The sequence below is a fragment of the Pezoporus wallicus genome, unplaced genomic scaffold, assembly GCF_028554395.1.
Source record: "Pezoporus wallicus isolate ANWC-B61680 ecotype Strahan unplaced genomic scaffold, APGP_CSIRO_Pwel_v1 contig_8108, whole genome shotgun sequence".
Lineage (NCBI taxonomy): Eukaryota > Metazoa > Chordata > Aves > Psittaciformes > Psittacidae > Pezoporus > Pezoporus wallicus.
Genome location: NW_026638088.1, coordinates 1,372,029 through 1,394,027, shown reverse-complemented (window position 1 = coordinate 1,394,027; position 21,999 = coordinate 1,372,029). Strand labels below are relative to the sequence as shown.

Genomic DNA, 21,999 nt, shown 5'->3' with positions numbered 1-21,999 from the left:
GCACTTACTTGGCAGAGGCCAAAACAGAGATATTTCCCATCAACAGCATCACCTGCCCTTTCAGAGTCCTGCTCTAAACTTTACCATGTTGTTTCCAGCTGCAGTAGTACCAATCAGAACTTTTTACTACATTCTTCTCAAGTAAAATGTAAAATCTCTTCAATGCACATCACCTGATCTGATCTATAGCCCTGTGAAATACACCCTTAATGCAGAGCACAAGGAGCCTTAAGTGCTATCTGCCAAAGAAGACAGAAGCAAACACCTTTATTTTCTTTGCAAAATAACCTAACAGGGAACAGTCCTTGGGCACGTGCAGCCAGAAGAAATAGAAGTGCTTAGCAAGGAAAAGAAAAATCACCTTATGCCCCTCAGACAACAAATATATGTAAAGGATAATGATAAATGTAAAAGATTTGCCTTTTCCTCTCTCCAACTTACTTCTTTTCTTAGATCTGTAGTAATATTAAATTTTGCCAGTCTTGTTTTTAATGAAGAGCTTTCTGACAACTCCACAAGCCTGTGGTCTCATGCACTTAATTAAAGGAGAAGAGATGTGGAACCTTAATATTTCTCCCTTCTCTAAAACATTTATGTCAAATAACTAGAGTTAATATGTTAAAAAAAAGATATAAACAAAAAACATGCTTCAAAGAGCCAATTCTCAATCTTCTCTTTGTGAAGTCATTGTTGGAACATAGGCTCAATTCTAAAAGTAGCTAAATACTAATTAAAAAATAAGAGCTTTTCAAGCACAACTTCTAAAACTGAATCTATACCACAGGCTTCCAAAATTTCCTTGTCAAATGTGATTCTTGTTTTAAGACAAATTTTCCTCGTTAGTCACATGCTTATCATGAAGAACTTGTTTAAAAAAATGCATTATTCTATTTTGAACACTGATTTGCATCTAGTAACAACTGATGTGCTGCATATTATTTTCCCCAGATGAAGTCCCCCAGTGACTCTGAGAGAGATGCTGCCTGGATATACTGATCAAATGTTCCTCCTCAAGGCCTGTTAGGAGTACTGCACCCTTCTTTTGTACTGTTTGACAGTAAAACTTCTGTATCCAGAACACCAGAAAGCTACTGCCGTGCTGTTAGACTTAAAAAGAGTATCACAATCTCTGGTTTAGAAGTTTTCAGGAGTTCCAAACATCCTGGTGCTGTCTGTATTAATGATACAGCTCAGAACTAATGTAACATTTCCCATTGACAGAACTTAAAACTTTGCTGTGAAGGTAATTATAGAATTATAGAGTGGCTTGGGTTGGAAAGGACCTTAAGATCATCCAGTTCCAACCCCCTGCCATGGACAGGTATGTCTCACACTACACCTTGTTGTTCAAGGCTCTGTCCAGTCGGGCCTTGAACACTGCCAGGGATGGAGCATTTACCACTCCTTTGGGCAACCTGTGCCTCACCACCCTCACAGTAAAGAACTTCTTCCTTCAATCTAACCTGAACTTCCCCTGCTGAAGATTAAACCCATTACCCCTTGTCTTTTCACTAGAGTCTGATGAAGATCAAGTATTGTTATGTCTATTTTGCATGGGAACAATAACGATGTAAAGATCCCATTTCAGCAGCCTTTGAGTGAGGCCTATTAATTTATCCAAGACATGGATAGATCTTCAGTACTTTGTTAAGTCAAATCTTCAGACTGAATAACTTGCGGATCACAGACTGAGTCATTCACAGATTTGGGAACACAATTTAGGCCTCCTGACTCCCTACAATAAAGCCAGGTTTTCCATGTTAGGCGTTACTAATCATTACCTAAATGACAAAGGTTTTGCTGTTCTTGGTGTAGTGCCCTTCTTTGCATTTCAGAGGAATTATTGGGCTTTTACACTGGCTGTCAAACTTGCTGACTTGGTAACTGGCTGCTTTTCAAAATATATATTAAAAATCTCACCTTTCATGGCTATTTCTTCAATAAATCTCTCTATATATAAAATAAGCTTTGTGATCTTACTTATAAAACTAAAGTCAACAGAAAACAAATTAAAACTCTTATCAGTCACATTGTACATACTATTAAAAAAAATCCCATCAAAGGCAACAGGACCCAGCAGAAAGGGTGCTGAGCTACGAAACACACGGCAACATTTCCCATTTGCTTAAATAAGGTCAAGCTTTCAGCTTCTCAGCTCATTTTACTTCTAGCTCTTACAGAACTCTGTAATCTCCATTTCTCTCTCAGTTGCTTTCAAAATGTGTAGGTGATTATTATTTCCTTCTCTCCATAAGGAATTTTAACACCAATAAGTTAAATTAATTACAGCCAGATTCAAAGGCCCTACACCCATACTGAAGACTATACATATTCACAGTCTTGAAGCTCTATTTAATTATACTTTAAATGTGGCATACTGAATCACACGCCTTGATCCACCTCATGGAAAAGAATTAAGTTCCAGACAGACTCCAGGTTACAGCAGGAATGACAGTCTAAATAGCCTTTAAGTTAAATATACCTCATAGACTGAAGACGTAACTCCTATTAGAAAGGCTGGATCCCTTTTTATAACTAGCTGATTATACAGTTTATTTTTATCTAGGTCTTCATCTTTTTATTTCATTACATTATAGCTGGCAATGTGTACTCTTTCATTGAAGATCATACAAGGTACGTAATCACGGCAACAGTAACTATGCTGTGCATTTTCTTTTGTCATGTTTAATAGACTGGTCATTTAGGCACCTACAAAAAGCAGCTTGGCCAGAGGAGCCAGGAACTCGATAAACAAATATCTGCTATTCAAATACCAGAGTTACAAAACCATCTTTTTTTCCTCCCTAATTATTTCATTAAAAAATCTGGAAGAAATCTTCCACGTGGAATATCTTTGCGTATCACCGATTTTTGTTTTGTTATTAAACTTCACTTGTTGCTAAGGAAGACCAGAGAAGATCAAAGGACTTCTAACAACTAGCAAAGCAAAGGTGAGGGAGTTTTGATTTCTTTCTCATTCTTTAAAGATTTATCACTGAAGTACAACGGTTGTTGGTGCATAGTTGTATGAAAAGAATGTGTGAAGTGATGTGAGCCTGCTTTGCTATTTCCTATCTGACTTCAAATATCAAACAATAGCTTAATTCACTTTTTGTTTAGCAATGTGATCATGCATTCAACCAGCCTATTCACAAATCCATATGCAATTGAAGTCCTAAAGACTAAAAAAGAAGAGCTCGTAGAAGGCATAACCCACCCAGACCATCTTCTGAACTGGCTGATAGACAATGGTGTTTTTACCCCAGAGAAAAAGATGGTCATAAGTTTCTACAGGACACGAACAGAAAAGAACTCTCGAGTTTTAGACCTACTGATGTCTCATGGTGAACGAGCCTGTAGGCTCTTTTTTTATCCATGTTTAAAGCAAGTGGAGCCAAAACTTTACAGCAAGATAAGAAAATATGTCAGTGAAGTAAATGAAAGCATTGGAGATGCTAGAAGACAATTAGTGGGATATTTACTTGAAAAAGACAAGGTTTGGTTTGAAAGTAGCAATGAATGGCACCAGGGAAAAAAGGACAGTCCTAGAAGAAAAAGGAAAGAATGGACTATTAGGAAGAAAGGAAAACAACTTCAACTGTCAAGGACAGCAAAACCCAGAAAAGATCACACTGATGTTGGCATCTTTGATGCAGTCACTAAGGGCAATCTTCCCGAGTTAGAAAAGACATTGAAAGACAATGATATTAATGCGCTAAACTCCTCAAGTGAAACACTTTTGCATGTTGCAGCTGCTAATGGACATGCAACTGTAATGGAATATTTGATCAGCAAAGGTGCAAAGGTAGATGTGAAAGACAGTAATGGAAGAACACCACTGCACAGGGCTGCTGAGAAAGGCCATGCTGATGCAGTGAAAGCGTTGCTCCAATCTGGTGCTTATCTGTACAGTTTGGATATGAAAGGCAAGACACCACTCCATTTGGCTGCACAGAATAACCACAGTCACATAGTGAAGATACTCGTGGAAGAAGAGGCAAGAAGCTACAGGAACCAGCACAACTTTTTGCACATGGCAGCTCTTAAAGACGAAAGCAGTCTGGCAAAAATGCTTTTGAAGGCTGGTGCCTCCGTTGATGGAAAAGACGAAAAGGGACAGACTCCTCTTACTCATGCTGTGTCTCACAGGTCTGAAAACACTGCAAAAGTACTGCTAGAAGCAGGAGCCAGTGTTGATTCCAACATGGCTGAAAGAGCCTTCAACAGCAACCACCCATCCATCTTCAAAATACTACTAGAATATTCCAAAGATTTTCCATCTGAAGTAATGGAATCAGCTCTTTTTAGAGCTGTGCAGAAAAATCTGCCTGGTATTATAGCTGCTTTAATCGACAGAGGTACAGATATAGACGCTCTCAATGACATGAGGTACACTCCTTTACTTTTGGCATGTGAAATGGGCAAAGCTGAAGCTGCAGAAGTTCTAATCACAAAGGGAGCAAACTTTGGAATGAGGACTCCTGCTTCAGACACAGCTTTGCACTTGGCAGTTCAAGCTGGGGCTGCTTCCACTGCACATCTGCTTCTGCACAAGGGGATGGAAACTAACCTGAGGAACCAAGCCCATGAAACCCCACTCCATGTTGCTGCCCTGCATAATAAAGGTGCATTAGTTGGACTTCTAGTTAATGCTGGGGCCCAAATTAATGCTGGCACTAAAGAGTTTGTTACTCCCCTGCATATTGCAAGTCAAAGAGGTAGCACTGATGCTGCCCAACAGCTCTTGCACCACAAAGCCCATGTTAATGTTAAGGATAAGCAGTTAAAATCCCCTTTACATTTTGCTGCTGAAAGGGGAGACAGAACAATGGTAGAGATGCTTCTGAATGCTAAAGCTGACCCCAATGCACAAGATAAAGAGAAGAAGACTCCCCTTCACACCGCAGCTGTGAGAGGGCATCTCGGCATTGTGGAAGTTCTGTTAGCAGGAAAAGCAAGATTTGGAGTTAAGGACATGGATGGATGCACTCCAATGCACTATGCAGCCAACCAGGGAAACATAGAGATTGTAAAAATTCTTCTGGCATCAGGGAAAAATAAAAATATTGATGATAGAAACATTTGGAGAAAGACTGCACTGCATATTGCAGCAGAGCACGGGCACAGTGACCTGATCAATGTGTTGCTGAGCCACGGGGCAGCCATTAACGCCTCAGACAGCAGCAGGGACACGGCGCTGCACTGTGCATGCAAGGCTGGTCACTTGAATGCTGTGAATGCCCTCCTGAACTGGTCACAAGGAGAAAGAGCAAATTTACTGGCTGCTAACAGTCTTCAAAAGACCCCACTGCAAGTAGCAGAGTTTAATATAACAGAAAATCAGGCTCAAATTGTAACACTTTTGAAGAAGAAAATGTTAATAACAAAATGAAGATGTAAAGCTAAAACGTCTAAAGTTAAATATAGAATTCTCTTGTAATGTAGTTTGGATAGTCCTGTTGCCCAGTATGATTGTAACTATGCTAGGGCAGGCAGAATTAAGTTAGCAATCAAAGGTGGCCATGGAGAAAAACGTATCTTATAGACACTGTTTAACTTCAAAGTATTGCTTAGCCTTTTGCTTCTCTCACAAATCTCCTACTTGGAATCTATTTAAAAAGCACCACTCTTAAACAGAATGTGTATGACCTCTTCCAGTAAAAGTCAAGACTCGCAAAAACAAGATAGAAAATAACTGTTTATGTATCTGTCATGAACAGTTTGTATTAGTTAAGTGCTGTTTGGTAAAATCACTTTTTAAAAAAGCCATGTCTATTATGAATAAGGGGATATCAGTATCTTCAAGGACACTGAGATAGAGACATTGGAGTAGATGAACCTAGTTTTGTTTAACTTTGGCAGTCCTAACTGCAGAGTGTTGCCAAGAGAGATTGATCTGCCCTCCCTTCCATCCCAGCCCTGCTCTAGATTGTATGTGTGATCTGATCCAACTTACTCCACAGTCGTACCTGAACACAGGGAGAAGCAGGATAGCAAAGACAAGAGTAGCACTGGCTCTCCTGAGGGTAATGTGATATGAGCTTGGTCTAGGCTGATTATAGCACTGCTCTCTGCGTCAACAGGAGATCAGAAGGCATTTCTTGCAAAATGTACTAGTGTGGGGCTGCTCTACTCCAGATTTACTAGATACTTTCCCCACGCTAATAAATCATAGAGTCACAGACTGGTTTGGGTTGGAAGGGACCTTAAAGCTCATCCAGTTCCAACCCCTGCCACAGGCAGGGACACCTCCCACTAGAGCAGCTTGCTCCAAGCCCCTGTGTCCAACCTGGCCTTGAACACTGCCAGGGATGGGGCAGCCACAGCTTCCCTGGGCACCCTGTGCCAGTGTCTCAGCACCCTCACAGGGAAAAAATTCTTCCTAATACCTAATTTAATCTTCCCTCTGTCAGGTTAAAGCCATTCCCTTTGTCTTGTCACTACAGGCTCTTGTCAAAAGCCCCTCTCCAGATTTCCTGCAGGCCCCTATAAATCCTACCAAGAGCCTTGGTATAAACCAACCAGAGAAGTGTGTGTTCCGAAACTTTGCTAACACAATGACACTGTCCTTAGGACACTGGTATGTGCTACATTGACATTCAATATTGCAATGGACCCTCTTTAGACTCTTCTATATTATACTCTTCAACATGGCACTGACAGCTCTAGGGACTCTAACAATCATTTTTCCTTCTACCTTTCACGATACCATTTATCTAGATTTTGCATTTTTATGTACAGATAATTAAACCAATCGTATTTGCTGTTTATTAACTTCACTTTCAAATCAATTCCAGCACAATGATGACATTTTCAGAATAAAAAGGTTGCAGTGGAGTTTATTGGTTCAAAACATTTGTACTGCCATCTCTTAAAACAGAAACACTTTCTCCAGGCAGAAGGTTCTCTGTGGTAATTCTCTATATAATGATAATCAAGCCTCTCTATTCTTCACACTTCTCACCAGTGTATGACTGGAAGCCAAATTACCACAAAGAGACAAATACTTCTTGCGACACAAACACTGATTTAAGAATGTACGAGAGTAAAACTGTAATTTTTAGAGCCATATTACAACACTTTAACTTGACCCGCACAACACCGCTGCTTAAAAGACATCACCGCACGCTTGGAAGCACACAGGCAGAGCTCAGCAACCACAGCACCTGCAGCAGGAGGTACCCAGCGGCACCAGTCAGCAGGGTCCCTCTTCAGCCATCACTCCACACTTCCACGGCCCGGCTCTCCCCGGGCCACTCACAAACCAGCACTCCCCCAGCGCGCTTTCCACTACAGCCGAAGGAAGGCAAATCGCCAGAGGGCTTTCATCCACCTGCAGCCCTCACAGAGCGCTCCCACCCCACAGCGAGAGGGGCAGACGGGGGTGGGGGACACCGGGGCATGCGGCCTGGGCAGGAGCCAGCCGCCTCCCACACTGCGCTTCATGGTATCATAGAAATCAACTGGCTTGGGAAAGACCTTTAAGATCACCAAGTTCGTCCGTCAACCAGGCACTGCCAAGGCCACCACTAACCCGTGTCCCTGAGGGCCTCGGCTACACGGTTTGTGAACACTTCAGGGACGGTGACTTCAGCACTGCCCTGCGCAGCCTGTTCCAGTGCCTGAGCACTCTCTTGGTGAAGGAATTGTTCCTAAATTCCAGTCTAAACCTGCCCTGGCGCAGCTTGAGGCCGTTTCCTCTTGTCCTCTCCCTTGTTCGTTGGGAGACTGACCCCCACCTCACCACAAGCTCCTGTCAGATAGGTGTAGGGAGCGATAAGGTCCCCCCCGAGCCTTCTTTTCTCCGGACTAAACCCCCTCCAGGCTCCTCAGCCGCTCTCCATCACACTTGTGCTCCAGACCCTTCACCAGCGTCGCTGCCCATTTCTGTACCCGCTCCAACACCTCAATGTCTCTCTTGTAGTGAGGGGCCCAGAGCCCCAGGATTCAATGAGCGGCCTCACCACAGCGCCCAGTGCAGGGGAGCAATCACCGCTGGCACAGGCCAGACCCCCGCTCTCCCATCCCCACCTCACATTCACCCCTTCTCCCGCCGGCCGCAGCCCCTCGGGCCCGTCCCGCCTCAGCCGGCCCCGCGCGCCCCGCCTACCGCAGCGCCACGGCCCCGCCTCCGCCCCGGCGGCCCCTCAGGACGCGGCCTCACTGAGGTAACCCGCGCACGCGCGGAAGCCGTGCTCCCGCCAAATCTCGCGAGATCGCTGCCGGGGCCGGTGATGGCGGCGGCTGAGGAGCTGGAGGTGGATATCGAAGGGGACCCGGCGGCCGTGCCCGGGTCCGCGGGGCCGGGGTGAGTGAGAGCCGCGCTGAGGGCTGGTGGCTCTGCCGCTGCCGTCAGCGTGTCCCGTGCTCCTTCTGCCCACGGCGCGCAGGGCTTGTGTGGCCGCGGCGGCCGGGGTTTGTGTGAGGGGACGGCGAGGGGAAGGCTGCCGCTGGCTGAGGGGCTGCCCGGGCTGGGCCGCGCTCGCTCGGGGCCTCGGCCGCTTCTGGTGCTCCCCGCTGCCGGGCGCCGCTGGGGAGAGACCTTGGAGTCTCATTGAGGGCCCTTGGGGGCGGGGGGAAGCGGCAGTGTGGGGCATTATCGGGCAGGGCATCGAGAATGGGGGCTGTGGAGGCGTTAACGTGGGGTGAGCGCGGAGCTGCTGCCATGGGACCCAACGGTACCCGGAACCAGGGAGCTGGGTGAGGCTGCTGGGAGAAACTCGGTTAAAACACAGAGAGAAGGGACTCTGTTGTGTAACTATTGGCGAGCTTGCAGATGGGTTCAGAAAACTGATTCAACAAATTCACATTTGAGGGGTCTGTAAACAAATGCTGAAGAGAAAGGGCAGCAGCTGCAACACTGCAAACCTGGCATTGCAGTTGCTGGCAGAGTATGAGAGGGTTGTACCAGAGGCCTAGAGGAGTACCTGCCACTGCTGGAGACAATACTGAGGAGAGAGGCTATGGATCTGACCCATTTCACAGAATCCCAGACTGGTTTGGGCTGGAAGGGACCTTAAAGCTCCTCCAGTTCCAACCCCTGCCATGGGCAGGGACACCTTCCACTAGAGCAGCTTGCTCCAAGCCCCTGTGTCCAACCTGGCCTTGAGCACTGCCAGGGATGGGGCAGCCACAGCTTCTCTGGGCACCCTGTGCCAGCGCCTCAGCACCCTCACAGGGAGGAGTTTTTGCCTAAAAGCTCATCTCAGCCCACCCTCTGTCAGTTTAAAGCTATTCCCCTTTGTCCTTGTCTACATGCCCTTGTAAAAAGTCCCTTTCCAGATGTGTTGTCAGCCCCTTTTAGTACTCTTTCACAGAAAAGTTCAAGTATAATCAGGATGAATTCTGTAAGAGCAGCAACAACCCAACATGATAGGATTCTATTAAACCTTGTATAAATATGAGCTTTCTTTGGCACGAAAACAGATTTGTGTTTACAAGAGGGGTTTTTAGCTTATTGGGGGAAAGATTTAGGGATGTTAAGTAGAGATAATAGAACTCGATAACTCCTGTGATATTAAAAATACAGTTCATTTGTCTGTGGCATTCTGACTTCTTTTGTTGGTGTAAATTTTACATGGGCCTTCCTGCTGTCACTCATTCTGGATGAGAATTTTTGCTCTTTGGAGTTTCACTGGTATCCTGTACGGTCTGCAGTGAAAAGGCTGAGGAGCTGCTGCTGAGGTTACTGAAAAATAGGACTTACCGAGGGGCGTTTATGTTACATCTAATGTAATGTTACGAGAAAGTAACATTATATAATAGCCTGCAGTATGTGAATTTAGCTTTAGTAGCTAATTCTGTCTTCTGTTGAAGTCTGTCATTTGCTGCACTGTTGCTTTAACTCTGACAGCATTCATTTTGTTTGAATCTGTTTGTGTTGTTCTGAACACTGGGATCTTTTCCAGAGATCATGGAAACACGGCCTCAAGCTTGCTGCAGGATCACTACCTTGATTCATCCTGGAGAACTGACAACAGTCTTGTAAGTTTTTTTATATAGATGCTACTTTAGCAAGGTTATCAGAACTTCTGTTTTCTCCATTCTCATGTCCATGCTTGTTTTTAAGCAGTGCTTTTTGCTGACTTTTCGAAACAATTATATATTGCTTCTTGCTCCTGAAGTCACAGCATGACAGAACTCGGATATTAAATCATGCTTGTATTGTTTGCAGCCATGGACACTGGACAGCAGCATTAGTGAAGAAAACAGGGCTGTCATTGAGAAAATGCTGCTGGAAGAGGAGTATCCTTTTGCTGATTTGCTGCATGGTTTCCTGTGGAACAATAAAAAACTTCCTGTTTCTAAAGGAACTGGATTTCCAAAGCAATCTTGTTATGGTGACTGAAGCACTGTCATCCTGTAGGTAGATTGCAGAAATGCTGTTGTAGAAGCGGGATACCCACTTGGCTGCAAGTAAAGTGAGCATGGAGGTTCAGAAGCCGAATGTCACTTGCTTATTCATTATATTAGTGTGGGAAATTTTATTTTGCTATTGTAGCAGTGCAGTATTTGCTTCTAGAGCTGAATAATTATGAACCAGTATAATTTCTGTGGTTATTAGAATCCTTACGTGTACACGTCTCGGGTGCTTTGCAAACTTAATAACTATTTCAGATATTATTTATCTAATAAATCTCTTTCTGAAAAAATATGGCTCAATCAAAAGGAAGTGGAGAAAAGATCTGTGAAAAGGTGAGCATTCTCAGGGGAAAAGTCTCAGTTGGATGACAAGCCATGAAAAGTCCTTCTAAAATCAGCTTATTTTCTGAGATACGCAACTGCATCACAATTATTAATCTGTATTTTCACTTTGTTTTATATTTGCAGCCCACATAAGAAAACTGGAAAAGTCATGTACGTACATCTTCATGATTTAGTTGCGTTTTTAAGTGTGGGGTCTGATTTTTGAATTACCAGACACTACTTCAAAAAAGGTTTTGGAGCTCTTGCAACACAAAGAAATACTGTTGTGTATAATAATAGGCCTGTGGTAGACCAGCTTGGTTTTTGTTACACAGTGGTCCTTAGGGGAAGAAAAATCTTGTTAATTCTGGTTGGCTTTCTTGCTTGAACTTTTCTGTTTGCTGCTTGCATGTATTTCTGTGCCGCTGGTCACTGATGAATATTGTGTTGCCTTAAATCTTTGTGATGGAGATGGAATACTTAAATCTTCCTTTGTGATGGAGAAGCTGAGATAATTCTCAAGATTTTATCAGTCATATTCACATTTAAACAAATTCCTTGAGTTTTATCAAAGATTGGGAGTAGTTCTCCTGTCAGAAGTTGCCTTCAGTTACTGGGATTTGAGAATGTATTGTTACTATTAACATTGGTATCAATAGTAATATTAACATTTATGTTTTTCACTTCTACTTCGTATTTTCCTAGAGTCCGATCACCTACCAAACCAGCTAACTACTCATTAAAGTGGACGCCAGAAGAGAAAGAACTATTTGAACAAGGACTGGTAGGTTTGTTTATGTAATATATGGAACAGAATTAGTTAGCTCATCTTTAACAAAATAATAATATAAGCATGTTATATTCATCTGCTTCAGCCTTCGTACTTCTGATTGTTTTACAACACCTGCCATCTACCAAAAGCGTAATAATAAATAATTTTGGGTGATTCATCACTGTAAATCTGGTTTTGTTTACCGGATTTTGTTCATGTGAGGCTGATTACAATTAGAGATCACAGAATATATCAAATATACGGCTTTATGAACTGTACAGCTGTAATGCTGTAGTTAACTACAGGAAGTATAGTGTGTTCTTGAGGCAAATCGGGGAATAAAGTGAAACCCTTTAGCTACTGTTGGAAGGTCGTTGGAGGTTTTATGGTTGTACAGTGGTGACTGTAATGGGGTTTGCTTTGCCAAGTATAAATTCATTTGTTCTGGGTTCAGCAGTAGCAGTCATTTTTCTCCTTAGTAGCTGGTGCAGTGCTGTGGTTTTGACTTTCAGCGATATAACACCGATGGTTTTAGTTGCTGCTCAGTCATGTTTACCTTGACCAAGGACTTTCTGAGTCTCATGCTCTGCCAGGGAGGAGGGGAAGCTGGGAGGAAGCAGAGACAGGACACCTGACCCAAACTAACCAAAGGGGTATTCCATACCACAGCACACCATGCCTAGGATAGAAGCTGGGGGCAGTTACCCAGAAGGGTGAGATCACTGCTCAGGTCAGGCTGGGCATCGGTCAGCGGGTGGTAAGCGGTTGTATTCTCTTCCCTTGTTATTTCCCTTATTATTATTATTGGTGGCAGCAGCAGTGATTTGTTTTATACCTTAGTTACTGGACTGTTCTTATCTCAGCCCATGGGAGTTACATTCTTTTGACTCACCTCTCCATCCCTTTGGTAACAGGGGGGAGGTAAAAGCCGGGGTGGGGAGTGAGTGAGCGGCTGCGTGGTTCTGAGTTACCCGCTGGACTTAAACCACAACATTATTTCAGTGTGATTCCTTGGGTTAGAAGGCAGCACAATTTACAGTGTGCCTGAATTGAGTGAAGAAGATCCTCTAGTTAAGAAGAACAGCAATAATTATTCCTGTTGGATGCAATTTTCTTGGTAGAACACTAATAACGAGGTTCTTTACTAAGGATTTGCTGTACTGTTTGTGCATTTTCAATGAATAATTTGTGCATTTGTAGTGAGTAATTGAGATACTGAGATTGTAAGGGTGGTGAGGCACTGGAATGGGTTGCCCAGGGAAGCTGTGAATGCTCCATCCCTGGCAGTGTTCAAGGCCAGGTTGGATGAGGCCTTGGGTGACCTGGTTTAGTGTGAGATGTCCCTGCCCATGGCAGGGGGGTTGGAACTTGATGATCTTAAGGTCCTTTTCAACCCTAACTATTCTATGATTCTATATTAAACTCTTGGCATGTAAAGTGCAATGTTTGGAATGTTAGAGTTTGGGTAACGTAAATGTGTTGTGTTGTACCAGGTGAAATTTGGCCGCCGGTGGACGAAAATTGCCAAGCTGATTGGCAGTCGTACTGTGCTGCAGGTGAAGAGCTACGCTCGGCAGTATTTTAAGAACAAGGTAAATAGAGTGCCTCTGTAGTTAGCAGAAAGGATGTTTGATAAGTCTGCTGTTGCACATATAGCTTGATTTTAACCTGTCTTTTCAGGGTACTGCTGTTAAAGCACGTACTCTGTTTATTCCCATATTCAGAAAAGTGGAATGTGCTTATTTGCAGATTTAAAGATAAAACGGATTCCAAACTCCTAGAATGACTTAGGTATTTTTATTCCTGTTATAACTAAACAGTAACTGTAGTATAATTGTAGTCTGACACTGTTGGTTGTTAGTCTGAATATACTTGTTTTCCCACTGTACAGCTGTTTTAGTTGTGTTTTTAGTTAAAGGTTTAGCCTCATTTGAGACTTCTGGGGCATTTAATTACTACTGTCTAGTTGTTTTTAAATGGAAATACATGTTAATTTACACTTTAGCTAAAAGTGTATCTATAATGCTGTGTAAGAGTCGGTTGCAATGGATTAAAATGAGAAGGACATGGACTTGTTTGAGTGAGTCCAGAGGAGGCCACTGAGATGCTCCAACAGCTGGAGCAGCTCTGCTGTGGAGTCAGGCTGAGACAGCTGGTCTGGTTCAGCCTGGGGAAGAGAAGGCTTCTTAAGGGGAGACCTTAGAGCAGCTTCAGGTGCCTAAGGGGCTAACAAGAAACCTGGAGAGGGAATTGACAAGGGCAGGTAGGAACAGGCCAAGGAGAAATGGCTTTGAACTGACAGAGGGGGATTAAGGTTAGATGTTAAGAAGAAATTCTTCCCTGTGGTGGGCTTGGAGCACCCTGGTCAAGTGGAAGGTGTTCCCTGCCCGTGGCAGGGGGTTGAAACTGGGTGAGCTTTAAGGTCCCTTCCAACCCAAATCGTTCTGGGATTCCATGAAAGCTTATTAAAAGGATAATTGAGGAAGAAACACTTCTAAATATCTGCTGTCTGAGTGAAATAGTTCTGACTATTTGGGAGGCAGGGGGATTTTTTTGATTTTTCTTCCTAAAACTATTTTCTATTTCCCAAAGGCAAAAAATGGTGATTCTGAAAAAGAAGCACAAAGTCAATGTGGGAGCAGCCTTCCCATTGAAGACGGGATAAAGGCAGAAGCATGGTCAGCTGGAAGCTTGAGAGGCCGTGCAGACCCCAATCTGAATGCAGTGAAAATTGAGCAGCTGTCAGATGATGAAGAAGTGGACATAACTGATGACATGGATGAGCTGCTTTCCCCTAGTTCCCAGCAGGAAACCAGAAACCCTGAATTAGCTGTTATTTCCAAAAGTGCCGTTGAAGAAACAAAGGGAGTGGAACATGGCTCTTCAACTGTTGGACATAGTTCTACAGGTTCTTTACATAAAGAAGATCCTCACCATACCAAGCAAGATACAGTGGATGCATTGGTATTCCCGAGTGTTGTGGCAACCTGTTCTCAGCACCTGAATGGTGATAAACCTATGAACTTACATTACCAGCAGTACAGTAAGTTTCTGGACAAAAGCGACCAAGGCAGACTAGCAACATGTGGTGGTATTAAACAAGAAGCTCATCAGGAGCTCCATGAGAGACAGAGAGACCTGGCTGATAATGGATTGCTCTTTCCTTCTCCCTGCCAAGGGGATGAAGATCATCAAGAAGAAGCAGAGGAGCTTAAGCCACCTGAACAAGAAGTGGAGGTTGACAGGAGCATCATTCTGGATGAAGAAAAGCAGGCTATTCCTGAGTTCTTTGAGGGGCGCCAGGCCAAAACACCAGAGCGGTACCTGAAAATTAGGAATTACATTTTGGATCAATGGTAAGGTGCATTAATTTCATTTACTGAAATAAGTGATTAAGATAACCCGTGTCCTGCTCTGCTTTAGTTAAACGCTATTTAGTACCAATAGCTTACTCCTGAAAAGGGTAAAACTGATTTTATGGCAGCGTTATGAAGATTGCCAGTGAACAGCACTGATTATTAACGCTTCCTCTGCATCTTCTTTTTTTTTCTGGCATTCTGAAAGCTAAGCAATGAAAATACTTTAAAGCATGAGGAATATGAGTGTTTTGTATCAGAACAAGATGCATCCATTTGGTTGCGTAATTTTCTTCCCGTTTTTGCCATCCTATATGTAAGAGTGCCTATGTTATTGTAATAAATGGTTCCTCAAAATGATTAAATTAATTCCATAGCGAGGTCTGTAGCATTGCAGTATTGCCTTTACAGAAGGGCATCTAAAAGAAATTATCTGTGCTAGAGCAAATGATGTTGACCAGAAATTATCCCAGATTAAAAATCAGCTGGTGGCAGCGCTTGTCACTTGAGTGTTTTCTATTCCATCTCCAGAGAATCAGTTTCAGAAGTGAAGTGCCTGGTGGCAGCAGGCTCAGTGTACAGTTTGTTCTGTTAGCATCTGTGGTTTGGTGCCTGCTGTGCTTGGTAACTTGCATTTCAATAGGAAGAATTCCTGAGTTTAACTGTTCCCATCCAGTTGTCTTGTGTATTGATAGCTTATGTAGTTGCAAAGACGCCCTGACATTCCATAGCAGAGAAGTGTTGCACTGACACAATTCAGTGTCAGTTTAAAAGTGAGTGATAAGTGCAAAGAAAATAAGAACAGCCTCATTCATTCCACTAAGGAGGCCAGTGATTGTATGAGCTCTTTGGACTAATCTAATGCAGATGTTCTTGTATCAGTTAAACAGTATTGTAGCTCTTCTGAGGAATTCATTGCTTCCTGGCATGGCTTAGGTTGAGGAGTTTGTCTTAGCACAGGGAGCAGGAGTCTCACTCTGCCTAAGAATGAATGTGTATGAATAACCTAAAGTAAGTAGTGTGGTTTGAGGAGTTTGTATTTTTGCTGTCATTGCCCTGAGCAGTAGTAAATAGTGTGTGCATCACAGAGGGAAAAACCACCAGTGCTTGTTTTAACCTCACATCAGGTCACACAATTCCTTCCTCCCTCTCCTCAGGATTTGTTTTACTTGCTGACAACGTGCTGTGCTTTATTTTAGGGAGAGATGTAAACCCAAGTACCTGAACAAGACATCAGTGCGGCCGGGCCTGAAGAACTGTGGCGACGTGAACTGCATTGGGCGCATCCACACGTACCTGGAATTAATCGGAGCAATTAACTTTGGCTGTGGTAAAGAGATTGTTATTGGGATCAGTTCTCTTCAGTGCATGCTCAACATGTGTCTGTCAGCTTCTTTTATTAAAATGAATGATTCCTTGTGAAGGTTGAACAGGAAAGTTTAAGTAGATGAGAAGGAGGATGGAGCGAGGGGGGGGCTGGTCTCTTCTCCCAAGTAACAAGTGATAGGACAAGAGGAAACTAACTGCCTCAAGCTGTGCCAGGGGAGATTTCGACTGAAGAATAGGAGCAATTTCTACACCAAAAGGGTGCTCAAGCATTGGAACAGGCTGCCCAGGGCAGTGATGGAATCACTGTCCCTGCAAGTGTTCACAGTGTAGATAAGCCCCTTAGTGGCATGGGTTAGTGGTGGTCTTGGCAGTGCTGGTATATATATATATATATATATATATATATATATATATATATACACACAATATATACAGTGCTGGTATAAAGTCAATATATATATTGGACTTGATGATTTCAAAAGTCTCTTCCAACTGAGTTGATTCTGTGATTCTCTATGTCTTTAAAAGAAAACTCCTAAGTTCACTTGGTTGAAGTGTGTATGGCTGCACTTCATCGGAATCAAGCATCCATGTGGATAATCCAACTTCTCTGTACTCCTAATGTCTTAAATAGTAACTGTCGGAACAATTCAGTTCTGTAGAAGAGAGCCTCTGTTTGGACTGTGTCCCATGTTCCAGCCCCTGTGGTTGGGGTCTGTTTTGGTGCTAGTGTTGAAAGATGACTTCATGTCAGGGTACGCTGCGTGCACAGAGGATACACATTAATCCTTGCTAGGGAGGACCTTCTGAGCAGATTGTCACTGGTGACCTTTGAAATCTGGAGGAGTCTGTAACCTGTTACAGGATTATGGGGTTTTGGTTTTATCCATATCTATTACTTTCTTCTGCCTTTTTTTTCCCCCCTCCCTCATGTTCACCACACCTCAGCTGTGAGGTGGCTTTGTGCTTTTCTGTGTGTCAGTGTGGGATTGATGCATTTTCCTGATACCAGCTGGAATTCTGCCCTCCCTCTGCATCAGATGGAGCTAAGACGTTGCTGTTTCTTTTCCTATACTGAATTACAACTTTTTTCCTAAATAAAAAGCAGTATCTTCATCCTCAGGGCTAATTTTTACAAGATTCAAGTGTTAAAATTAGGTGACATGTTTAAAGTATATATACACGAAGTACAGATACACCTATAACTTAATGTTGGTTTGGACCAAAATCAATCCAGAGACTCTAAAGCTGAATGACAGTCCCCTAGGGGAGGAGGAATGTCCTCCAAATACATTTTGGCTGAAGTAAAGGTTATTAACAATAAGGAAAGAGGTTTCCCCATCTTAAAAGCACTGTGGTAGTGGGAGTGTCAGTAACACCACCATCAAGATGTCTTTTCACTGTGGGTTGTTTTGTTGTTGTTGCTTCCTTCTTTATGGTGTTTGTTACCACTTCTCTGTGTCATTCTTGGCTCTGCACCGGGAGTAAGTGGCTTCATTCCTCACTGAAGAGCAGTGTCTACCCTGTCTCCTGCAGAGCAGGCTGTCTACAACCGCCCCCAGCCAGCGGACAGGACCCGGGCCAAGGAAGGCAAAGACACTGTGGAAGCGTATCAGCTCGCCCAGCGCTTGCAGTCCATGGTATGCTGTGGTGGGGGCAGCCAGAAACATGCAGCATGGGGAAGGTCTTGGTTGATTTTTGTCTTCAAGCTGGGGCATCTCGGGAGGTTTCTTCTCTCACTCAGTTCGCAGTGGCATTAGGATGCTCTGTCATTTGAGTGTCAGGCTAAGTGCAGGGTCTGCTATCAGACAGGTTTCTGCCCTAACTTTGGCCATGTTACCTATCTGATTGCTGTTCAGGTACTTAACTACAGCTGTGTTTCGGTCTTTGCTCTTCCTCCCCACCTCTCCATAACTTACTAGCCTGAATTAGCCAGAAAATAGTGGTGTGTGTCAGTAGTGTGTGATGGGGGTGCTTGCACTTGAACTGTTAAGTGTAACAGGTATATGATATGGCTTGCTGAGAGCCTGACGCACGCAGTGAAGCACTGTGGTAACTCATTTATAACTCCATGAATTACCAAGGCTTGCCAGGTTTAAATAATGTGACATTTTTAAGTGCTTCACAGCAAAATAAACCAGTTGATGAGAGAAAAACAAAGTCAGTCTCACTGGGAAGAAAATAATAAGTTGAAATATAAAGAACTGCAGCATCCACTAGATGTAAATGTACTGGGTGCTTGGATTGTCTGAGCTGTAATTCAGAGCTGGATATAACACACTGCTGCTGTCAGATGTGGATGATCCATGGAACGTCAACCAGGCGTTACACTTTACAGCCTTAAGAAATGACGGCTTGACTGATGATGTTTGATGACAGATTGTGAAGTACTTAAATCTACACAGCTCCATCCAGGGTGTTCTTTCTTCCCTGCAAATACAGCACGCTGTTGGACACCTTTTGGACAGTGTTCTTAGGGCTGATTACTGTAAATGCAGTGCTCTCAGGAGTAGGATCCTTGACTTGTGCTTCGCTTTGCTGCAGCGTACAAGACGACGGCGAGTGCGGGACCCTTGGGGAAACTGGTGTGATGCAAAGGATTTGGAAGGACAGACATTTGAGGTAACCCTGCTGGGGTCTACGCTGTCCTTGAAGAACTAATTCTTGCTCATGGCTGTCAGGTGCTGCTGCATCAAATGTGTAGGGAAACAGTTGTGTCATGGGTATGTAACCTCTGGTGGCGGAAGCAATGACTTGAGAATAACGTAGTGGCTGTCACATCTTTATGATGCTGATAAACACAACTGGAGCTGGGTGTTTACAAAAGGTGTTTGTTGTGAGCATGTGTCACCCTGTGCTGTTTTAGGCCTATAAAGCTCTTTGCCTTGTCTTGTAGGAGGTCTCATGACCCTTTGTTTTCCATTACCTGCAGTAATGGAAAGCTGACAGTAGTAGATAGGAGAATAAGATGTAAATGTTGCTTTTTCAGTCTTATGTGGCTTCTTTGTGTTTATAATGCAGGTGATAGGGGTTCCTGATATTAATTCTGCTCCTGGCTGGGGTTGTTCAGCCTGGAGAAGGCTCCAGGGAGACCTTAGAGGAGCTCCCAGTGCCTAAAGGGGCCAACAAGAAAGCTGGAGAGAGGCTTGGGATGAGGGCAGGCCCTTGTCCAAGGGGCACATGGCTTTAGGCTGACAGAGGGGAGATCGAGATGAATCACTGCTGAAAGAACACTGAAGACTTTAAGACTCTTTTTCGTCTCTTTTTAGCATCTCTCTGCTGAGGAATTAGCAAGAAGAAGGGAGGAGGAGAAACTGAAACCTGCAAAATCTTCTAAAGGTTCAAGACAAACAAAAAGGTATATGATGTACCTGATGGTCAAATGTAGAGCTGCTAGAAATGAGACCAGTGCCTTGCATGGTGTCAGGCTGGAATGCCACAAATCATTAATACCTGTTGTGGTCTGAAATAACACGTGTGTGTTTCAACTGTTTCATACAGACATTTGTGAGTGTGGGTAGTGAAGTTTCTGTACTTGGTGGCAGTCATCCTGCTGTGGGATGAGAAAATTCAGTAAAGAAACCATGCTTGTTCCTCCTCTACCAAGGAGACAGTGGGAAACTTGGGAAGTTTCCTGACTGTCCTACATCTTTAGAGAGATTTTCTTTCATTTTATAGTTCCTTTGATCCCTTTCAGCTGATTCCGTGCTGCCTGTTCACTGCAGAGAAGCAGGTACGTACCCAGAGTGAATGATCAAGAATGCTTCATTGCCTTGGGTCACGTTTCTCATGCTCACTGTTGTGTTTATCATTGCAGGAACCCTTTCAGGTGAAAGTATCTTCTGAAGCACTTCTAATAATGGATTTGGTGAGGATCAAGTTGTATCTTTCAGAAAGCTGTGCTGTCTTGTGTTACTTCTTAATGGGCAACATAAGACTGAGAAATGCAGCGCTTGTTTGCATCCAGCCCCAGAAGCGAGAATCTGGGATTAAATAAAGCCTCTAAAGGTTATTTTTGTTACTGTTGTGCTCAGTGTACAACCATTTACCTTCTAGGAAAACTATGAACTGTACTGCTTATTACTCTGTCATATTTTAAATACAGTTTGCTTAAAGCTTCTGTCTAACGTAGACTGCCATTTTGAGATCTTAGGGGCTCGTTTTCTGCCAGTCTTGTGGTTCTAAAGGAATGTGTGGGGTGTTGTTAAAGAGCAACAAGACTTGTGCAGTTATTGAGCTTCAGTTTTTGCAGCTAGCACTGCATCACATCTGGAGGTGCTCTACAAGTGTGCATATAAGCGTATGGCTGTGTGTATGTAAGAAAGCAGACGTTCTCTTCAGTTTGCTTTAAACTGAAACACTACATGTTTGAGAATCCGTAGCTATCCTAAGGTTTCCTCCTAAACATCATTGAGAAGTTACTGCCTTGCAGCTGATGTCTTCTGTCATGTGTAGCTCAAAACTGGGAGACATTGTACAACTTGGGCTTTAATAGTTGTTTAATATCGTTTTAGCACTCTCACGTGTCTATGGCAGAAGTAATAGGGCTGCTGGGTGGAAGATACTCGGAAGCGGATAAAATTGTGGAAGTAAGTGTTTGTCTTTACATTCTCTCTACAGTATTAGACCTGTTATGATCATCTATATTAATTTGAATAGATGGAAAGGTTATTTCTGAAGGGTAAGTACTTAGATATATTAAAGTTGATTAGTCTTGAGGTGTTAAAGTTATGCAGAAGATCTGAGATGCTTTTGATCTGACATGAGGAACACAAGGTGTATGACTTAATGCTTTCAGTTGTATTGAACTGATGGAGGTTTCTTGCATTTATCCATCTGGAGGCTTTCTTAACAGGTTTGTGCAGCGGAGCCCTGCAGTAGTCTCAGTACAGGGCTGCAGTGCGAGATGGACCCAGTGTCTCAAACACAAGCCTCGGAAACACTGGCTGCCAGAGGATACAGTGTCATTGGGTGGTACCATTCCCACCCCGCCTTTGACCCCAACCCCTCCATCCGAGACATTGACACTCAAGCCAAATACCAGGTAAATGCTGCTCTGTACATGACAAAACAAGAAACAGCAAAACCAGACCCCAACAACCCTGAAGCTTCCCTGGTATTTACAATGTTAATGCACATTATCACTCAAATGTATCTTAAAATCATTCCTAAATTGAGATAAAAATCTGTTAATTTCAGAATCTGTTCTGAAAAAAGTTGTATTTCTTGTGTGGTTTTGGGTTTTTTTAGAGTTACTTCTCCAGGGGTGGCGCCATGTTCATTGGGATGATTATAAGTCCTTACAACCGAAATAATCCTCTCCCATACTCTCAGATGACTTGTCTAGTGATCAGTGATGAGCTCAGTTCTGACGGTTCCTACCGTAAGTACCAGTGTTTTATCCAGTGTTTTATTTTGTCTTTTCCTTTTGGATACTGATGGGGAGAACGTTGCTGGTTCTTGAGCTTGGAATTAGAGATTTATGTATTGGTAACATGTGCTGTATAAACCTAGGAATTTCACTTAAGGAGTAATCCTGCAGGTAGTCCCTGCTGTCATGACAAGAATATACAGGTACAGATGGAGGGAAGAATGTCTTGGTGTTTCCCATAATCCAGGAATTAAAGGGTTGGGACAAGAGTCACTGTTACTTACATACCGTGTCCATACGGAAAGCTGAGGAGCTGCTTCACGTGGATCACTTACTCTGCTGTGTAACAAAATCCTGAGCAGACCCTCTGTTTGAGGGGGCAGAAGTGAGATAGTTAAGAATTGGCTGCTATAGCAGCCGAAAATGCTTGTTTGGGTAACTTAGCATGCAGAAGGTCAGAGGATCAAAGTTCCTGGTGTCCAGGG

At 43.4% G+C, this 21,999-nt stretch overlaps 3 protein-coding genes and 1 long non-coding RNA gene across 7 annotated transcripts in view; 3 read left to right on the top strand and 1 right to left on the bottom strand.

The window, feature by feature from the left end:
• Nucleotides 1-8,173, bottom strand: part of FGGY (FGGY carbohydrate kinase domain containing) — a 323,114-nt gene extending 314,941 nt beyond the window's left edge. Inside the window, exon 1 of the mRNA XM_057409298.1 lies at nucleotides 8,111-8,173. The gene's annotated coding sequence lies outside the window, so the exon portion shown is untranslated. The remainder of the gene's footprint in view (nucleotides 1-8,110) is intronic.
• The window catches only part of LOC130599114 (uncharacterized), a 178,059-nt gene that overhangs the window by 149,918 nt on the left and 6,142 nt on the right, over nucleotides 1-21,999 (top strand). The gene's annotated exons all lie outside the window — the stretch shown is intronic.
• On the top strand, nucleotides 3,131-5,392 carry LOC130599101 (CARD- and ANK-domain containing inflammasome adapter protein-like). Its single transcript, XM_057409272.1, has one exon. It carries the CDS (start codon nucleotides 3,131-3,133, stop codon nucleotides 5,390-5,392), a length of 2,262 nt encoding a protein of 753 aa, XP_057265255.1.
• The window catches only part of MYSM1 (Myb like, SWIRM and MPN domains 1), a 219,799-nt gene continuing 205,995 nt past the window's right edge, over nucleotides 8,196-21,999 (top strand). For 2 of the 4 annotated variants that reach the window (XM_057409269.1, XM_057409268.1), the window contains exons 1-17: nucleotides 8,196-8,308; nucleotides 9,909-9,984; nucleotides 10,175-10,245; nucleotides 10,618-10,695; nucleotides 10,831-10,857; nucleotides 11,392-11,470; nucleotides 12,952-13,050; nucleotides 14,051-14,814; nucleotides 16,014-16,144; nucleotides 17,680-17,783; nucleotides 18,688-18,765; nucleotides 19,413-19,501; nucleotides 19,822-19,876; nucleotides 19,961-20,011; nucleotides 20,658-20,732; nucleotides 20,999-21,187; nucleotides 21,394-21,526. In XM_057409269.1, the coding sequence (XP_057265252.1) occupies nucleotides 8,235-8,308; nucleotides 9,909-9,984; nucleotides 10,175-10,245; nucleotides 10,618-10,695; nucleotides 10,831-10,857; nucleotides 11,392-11,470; nucleotides 12,952-13,050; nucleotides 14,051-14,814; nucleotides 16,014-16,144; nucleotides 17,680-17,783; nucleotides 18,688-18,765; nucleotides 19,413-19,501; nucleotides 19,822-19,876; nucleotides 19,961-20,011; nucleotides 20,658-20,732; nucleotides 20,999-21,187; nucleotides 21,394-21,526 (2,173 nt within the window). In that variant the 5' untranslated portion in view covers nucleotides 8,196-8,234. The remainder of the gene's footprint in view (nucleotides 8,309-9,908; nucleotides 9,985-10,174; nucleotides 10,246-10,617; nucleotides 10,696-10,830; nucleotides 10,858-11,391; nucleotides 11,471-12,951; nucleotides 13,051-14,050; nucleotides 14,815-16,013; nucleotides 16,145-17,679; nucleotides 17,784-18,687; nucleotides 18,766-19,412; nucleotides 19,502-19,821; nucleotides 19,877-19,960; nucleotides 20,012-20,657; nucleotides 20,733-20,998; nucleotides 21,188-21,393; nucleotides 21,527-21,999) is intronic. The other 2 variants (XM_057409271.1, XM_057409270.1) reach the window with 2 other exon arrangements.

Coding starts and splice junctions, on each gene's coding strand:
- LOC130599101 (XM_057409272.1), top strand. CDS start 3,131: ATGCATTCAACCAGCCTATTCACAAATCCATATGCAATTGAAGTCCTA.